The sequence below is a fragment of the Quercus lobata genome, chromosome 2 (assembly GCF_001633185.2).
Source record: "Quercus lobata isolate SW786 chromosome 2, ValleyOak3.0 Primary Assembly, whole genome shotgun sequence".
Taxonomy (NCBI): domain Eukaryota; kingdom Viridiplantae; phylum Streptophyta; class Magnoliopsida; order Fagales; family Fagaceae; genus Quercus; species Quercus lobata.
In genome coordinates this window covers 47,739,700-47,746,729 of record NC_044905.1, presented here as the reverse complement: position 1 = coordinate 47,746,729, position 7,030 = coordinate 47,739,700, and the positions used below count along the sequence as shown (strand labels likewise).

General features: G+C 34.4%; 1 protein-coding gene across 1 annotated transcript; it reads right to left on the bottom strand.

Moving 5' to 3' along the window:
- Positions 1–5,208: 5,208 nt before the first annotated feature.
- Positions 5,209–6,208, bottom strand: LOC115978137. Its single transcript, XM_031100161.1, has one exon. It carries the CDS (start codon positions 5,952–5,954, stop codon positions 5,439–5,441), a length of 516 nt encoding a protein of 171 aa, XP_030956021.1. The 5' UTR covers positions 5,955–6,208; the 3' UTR covers positions 5,209–5,438.
- Positions 6,209–7,030: the final 822 nt, after the last annotated feature.

The window sequence follows — 7,030 nt, the reverse complement described above, 5'->3', positions numbered from 1 at the left end:
TAAAAAAAAAGCTTTACACGTTAAAACTGTTTCCTACCTTGGCTGGAAATTAAAACCTACTAAAACTTATCGCTTTAGCATTTAAGAAGCCTATAAAACTTAAATAAGCTTTCAAGACTTTAATTCCCACTTAAACTCATATTAAGGTTGTTTAGATAGGTTAGGACTCGAAATAATTTCAATAACACTTAAACTCCTAATCCAAATAGGTTTTTATCTCTTATCCCTTTCCTTAAGTGATAAGGAGACAAAAGTTTAAAAAAAATGAATAGTCCACAAAAATTATTCATGTTACCCCTTTTTTTTTGGTGTGTGTGTAGAATATCATAATATAAAATAATATTACTTCTAAAATAAATTAAATAATTCATCAACTCCACTCTAGAAGCAATTAAATTAAATTTAAGTGAGACGGGTGTTACAATTGGTTTTCTACTTTCTTTCTTAGCAACCAAACAGGGCAACAATGAAAATTGAAAACCCATTTCAAGTTTCTGCTTTTTTTTTTTTTTTTTAAATTTAATTTTTAATTCAATTTTACTTTCTGTTAGCGATGCCGTTTTAAGTTTCATCATAAATTAAAAACCCTATAAAGCTTTTTTCCAGTTTTTATTACATACGTTATTTTGTTTGGTTGCTGAGAAAACGAAGGAGAAGTATAAAATTTTACATTTTCAATCAATTTTATTTTTATAGTTTTTTTTTAAATAGTTAATTTTCATGTGTTTAATCTCTGTTTGGTTGTTGAGAAAAGTTAGGAAACAAAGGAAATTGTATGATTGTAGATTTTGAGTGCGTTTTTTTTCTTTCTATTTTCAATCACATGAAATTAACAATTTGTATGTGCAATTAATGGTGTGGAACTATGTATATAGAGCAAACATTAATTATTATTTTTGTATTATTGTTAATGTAATTGTTTCCTGTTGATTTAATGAAGGATTCAAAGGTAATACTCTTTCATTCTAAAAACTATTTTCTGTGAATATATATTGCTTTTTTCTATTTTAGTTATTTTATTTAAAAATAAAAATAACAAATCAACATTCTTCTAATACGTCACTATGCCTTTCCTTCTTTATCTTTTCTTCATCATTTCTAAAAGTTTACGTATTACATTTATTATCTTTTTTAATCTTTTTATTTTATTTGGTTGGTTTGATGAGTGTTTAATATTTTTTCTAATTGTTTCACTTTGGTGCAAATTATTTTTCAAAGAGTGGGAATGACATATTTTTGTCTCTCTCTTTTTTTTTTTTTTTTTTTGGTGGTTATCAAGTTTGACTAATTATTTTACAGTCTTTGAATGTGTTCTAAGGGGTGCTCTCTCTTCCTCCTATTCTTTTTCTTCTTGATTTCTGTTGTTTTTCTTATATTTAAGCCTTGCTCTCTCTCTCTCTCTCTCTCTCTTAGGGTGACATAATTTTTTTTTGTAAAATTGCATAGCAGGTACATTGGATGAATTTGGGTCAGCGAAGTGGTAGTCAATCTATCAAGTGGTTGTTAAAGACCATTTTTTTGTAAATACCCTACCTATATATGCCTATATTTATCAATTTTTGTAACACTATGATTTTCAATTAATTGAAACTGATACACTTTAGCTTTATTTTTCTCAATCTCATCTCTTTCATATGAAATTTAATATTGTTTTTTGTTGTGCCTTTCACTGCAATTTTTTAAAAGAGAAAATACCTCTCTTTTTTTTTTCTTTAAAAAAAAAAAAAAAAATTAAAGGATCAATTAGCAATATAATAGTAGATGCTAACAATGTGGTTTCCAACATCCATGAGGAAAAATCTAGCCTCTGTGCATGCGCTCACGCGAGTGCTTTGAGACTCTTCTATTTTTTGGGAAAAAATTAATAATTTGTATCTATTATAATTTGAGATTATTACATTTTTCAATCACAAAAATACCTAGGAGTGTGATGAGGGTTATGCATGGAGAAAGGTTAATAATTTTAATATTTGGTACAAACGCATAACACTCATCACACCTCTAGGTATTTTTGTGATTGAAAAATGTAATAATCTCAAATTATAATAGATGCAAATTATTAACTTTTTCCAAAAAAAAAAAAAAAGAGCCTCTGAGCACACGCGTAAGCGCGTGCTTTGAAGCTAGTACTTTAATTACTTAGAGCAATCTCGTCAGCTTTTCCATAAAAAATGCCATTTTGACACATCAAAAGCTTATTTTATTATTTTAGCACATCATTTTACAATATACTACATGTTCTATTCTTCAATCCCATACATTAAAACAATATATACATCACATTAAAATATCATTAAAAAAAACTTCAAATAGTAATATATACTACACAACCCACCACCACCACCGCCCATAGCACAACACCACCACCACTGGCCATAGTAGCCCACCCCTACAACCACCACCACCAACAACCATAACCAAAACCCAAAATCAACCAACCAACCCACTACCACCGACCACCATAGCTAAAATCCAAAATCAACCAACACCACCACCACTGCCCATCTGAAGCCACCCACCACCGATTTGCCCATCCGAACCCACCCATTGCCCAACCCACCCATCAAACCACAGCCAAAAAACGAAAAAAAGAAAAACCATAGCTAGAGAGATCGGCATGGAAGTGACGCGTCGGAGGTGGGAGACCCATCAAACCCATCCCAAATAAAACAAACCCAAAAGCAAAACCCACCACTACAGGTCGATTGAGAGAGATCCGGTGGTGGGAGGTTCCAATGGCACGACAGCTGATGGTAAAAGCGTGATAGCCGAAGTGACGGTCCAGCGAACTCTTCTCTCACTCTCTAGCTCTTGTGACTCCAAGCATAAGACCTCGCTCACTCGACAATTATGGTTGGAGAAGAGACTTGCATGAGCGTGAGGAGGAACTGCTGGGCGGCATCGTAGACAGGCTGTTTGGCATTGTTGAGGCGCTCGACGATGGAGGGGACAAGGGTGGTGTTGAAGTGGTTGCTGGAAAGCACGGCAGTAGAGTCCAGAGCTTGGAGCGCACCTTGAGAGATTCTGAAGTTGTTGTCCTTAAGGAGAGATGTGTTGGGAGGAGAGAGAGGACAAGTAAATAAAATAAGCATATAAAATTTTGGCATTCTCATCCGTACGCTCTCATATTTGAGAGCGTATTGTAGCTCCATGCCAAATCTTATGAGATTTGAAATATCTTATGAGAGTTGGTTTTCGGTGTTTCGTGTGTCAAATGCCAAATTGGCATTTGACACACCTGATGAGAATGCTCTTATTTGAAATTTGACACACCTGATGAGAATGCTCTTACACTCTTACTCGGTTTTAGTCTCTACTTTTTTTTTCGAAAAACCAATCTAGGTACTTCTGTGGAAGCTGAGACGCATCAGTGCATGGAGAAACTTATGTAATGAACTCTACAGAGCTCTTTATCAGAATTCTTCCTGTTCCTGCAGTTGATTGGTTGGCAATGTCAGAATCCAATGTCAAGAAAGTGGCCTTGAAGCTGAATTACGTTACAGAAACAACGCTTTTCTAGGGTGTAGGGGGAATCAACGGTCTATTAAAGGGAAGGTTTTTGAGTAGTCTTCAATGAAGACTCTATGAGATTGATGGTCAATGGGATAGGTACATACATTTTATTATCTTTCCAAAAGCTCTCTCTCTCTCTCTCTCTCTTTTTTTTTTTTTTTTTTTTTTTTTTTTTTTTTTTTTTTTTTTTTTTTCACATTGTCATAAACAAATTAGTTGCTGTTAGCAACCTTATTATGGAATGCTTTTCTCTTCTCTAATGTTTTTTGGTTGGAAATGACAGATCTTTGTCAACTTGATTTGCAGGTTCACACTAACTGTGTCTTTGATGGGAAAGTTATTCGTATTTATTTATTTCTACTTTAATAGTCATCAAAAAATTTCTTATATAATTGATATGATTTCTCTTCTAATGTCAACAAGCAGCTTTTGATTGCACGGTGCCTAGTCTTTGATATCATTGTATGTGTTTGATATTTTAACAGCAGCTATGTTAATAATAAAACATTACTGGTCTTATTTCCTAATGCAGAACTGTGAGGATGAAGGACATTAATACTGGAAAATTTACAGTGATATACAATGCAAAAGAAGTCATTACAGGGCTGAGAGCTCCTATTGTCAAGGATTCTAGGGTAATTCACCTGTAATCTTCACCTATATCTCTTTCCCCTTGTTTCTTAATTTTGTTTTTAAGTTCATATTTCACAGTAGGAGTAGAGTTTCTCTGTCTATGTCCCTGACTTAGAATTGAGTTTCTGTTTTACAATAGGAAATATGGCCAAGTGAATCAGCTCTTGTGTGGAGTGAGGTGAGCCGAGGCATCATGAGCAAAAACTGGGAGAAAGCAAAAGAAGCAAAGAAAGCTGTTAAGGAAAAACAGAGGGAGCTGTTGAGAGAGAGAGTCAAGAGGGGAATTTTGAGTTCCTAAGCACTTTACTGTTTCTCATACCAATTCAAAAGTGGGTCCCACCAGCACCCATATTTGTGCCTCTTTGATTGTATAGATCATAGTAAATCAGTTTCCTGCAAACTATTCTAAGGATTATGAATTTGTCAAATTTGTTTGTAGCTGGACCAACCCAACTGTAAACAACTAAATGTCACCTATGTTTATATGTTTAGATTAGGAAGTTCCTACTTATTAGTGGGTACATAAATCCACCAGATACTATTGCTGCGTGTTGAAATTCCTGAGAAAGCATTTTACTTTCCTCAGTTGATTTTCCCTGCCATCACTGTAAAGTGTGACTACACAGATCTTCTTCTTAAGCTTTGATCAATTTAGTTGAAGTGCGGCTAATGAATTCTTTGCAGTAATCAGAATCAGGCCTGTTGTAATTGAAATACATTAATTCACTCATTCAAAATTATATATATATATCAGCCATTTCTATCTTTAGAAAACTATGACCTACTTTATACAACAAGCCACACCAGGAATGGTAAATACTGATATTGAAATAATCACTGATTTGGCAACGAACCCAAGTTTAATTATAGCCTGGGTTTGGACAAACATCCATATAGCTGCAATTGCAATACAATAAGACCTTTGCTAACATTATAAAACATTTAAAGACAACCCAGGTGAGAGATCCATTAGGAGAAAGATATCTCCCCCAAGTAATGTTATTCCTGTTACTCTTCTGTGAATGACTTTAAGTCGGTGAAAATCTCGTATGCCTTAAAAAATGTCAAATATGAGTTAAGCACTCAAAAAAATGAAATTGAAGATTTCCCAAAAATATTCCATTACATGGGAATAGAATAGAGCACAACCTACCTCAAATGCTAGCTATTTCATTTCTTATCCAGCTAAATCACATACATACTAACACAAGATGATGTTCTTAGTGATTCTATTCTTTTTATCTTAATATTTTTGTTTTTTGTACAAGAGCCCAACCTACGTCAAATTCAAGCTATTTCACTGTCTCAGAATGCATTTCTTGCAAATCTGATTCGCTTCTACGATTGAATGACCTCTCTCTAATGGTGTCCAAAATAGGCCTCCACGATCGTGCTCTGGCAGACCTTGGTGCACCATATGCCACCACAGGCTTTTCGGTCTCCATAAACCGGTTAGGACTTGTAGCTGGGTTTGAACCATGTTGTTGGCTCCACAAAGGACTAGTTTTTGCTACTGTGGTTAGCTTCCTCACTATAGAGGCCAAGTCCATAGGAGAAACATCAGCTTGTAATGTTGAGAATGGTAGCAAGAAATAGATTTTGCCTAGTTCAAGTTGAGTATCAGGCTTTAGTGGTTTGGAGCCATTGGATAGAAGCTGAGCTGGGGTGCAGACAAAGTGCTTTGGGGACTTGGCTGTGACTTCATTAACAGAAACAGGATGTTCAAAGTCCTCCACATAACCATTAAAGTGAACAACTCTTATGCTCTTGAATGGTTGTGAAGATATGCAAGAAAAACAAGCACCCATCTTTCTATATTAGATAGATATGCAAAGTAGGAGAGGTATATCTAACTATCTATGCAGGAATATAGAATTGGATATCAGTATTGGCTTATATATAAGAAACACAATGACTGTCTATTCTTTTCTTTGATTTACAAACTTGTTCTGTTGACTGTTGGATTTTATAGAGAAGTCCTTGGGGCCATGGTCCATGGAAATTATGAGTCCAACTTTGTAGTGACAACTATTACAGCCAGGTGGCTCGGATCAACAAGAAAGCAATGATTTTGTAGAGTTTCATTTTTTTTCTTTCTTTCTTAATTTTTGACCAAATTATTAGAATATCAAGCCGTGTGAAGAGGGTTCAGTCCCCTCCGCCCCCCGGCGCCCACTGAATTTCGCAATCAAACCGTATGGAATGGGTCGTCACTCATCACTTCATCAGTCCCTTTCACAATGAAATTTCAGACATAATTTTTGGTCCAAGGTTATTGTTAGGACTTAGGATAGCAAAGCCATCTAACAATAAGCCTACCGATACAAACACAACCTTTTTTTTACAATTGTTAACCTAATTTATTGTGATTTCTGTATTAGTATTTATACACCTATATAGTAGCTAATTAGCCTCCACGTAATAAAGTATAGAAAGTTTACTCGAAACTTCACACTTACACACCAAAAAAAAAAAAAAAAAAAAAAAAGAGTCCCTCATAATTGTTACTTTATTAAATTTAAAAAAAAAAAAAAAAAAAAAAAAAAAAGACTAGTATTTCAACAATTTGTTGTTGTTACCTTTATAAGTGAACTGACTTGGGTTTGGGTTTGAACCAGTCAATCAATAAATCTATATACACTTTTCTGTTTCAAGATTCAATGACCTAGCATTTGGTTTTGAAAACATAAATTTCTTTGTGAATAATGACGTCCTTTTGAAAATGTCGTGAGCGTGGGGCTTGGAACATATAGCGGGTTGCTTCTAATTTACGCATAAGTGAATATAATGACAAAAGCTTGACCCGGAAGACTTTTGGTGCTTAGAAGGAATAACATCCAAAGATGTGCTTTCACCTCTAGTATGACGTGCATTATGTGATGTT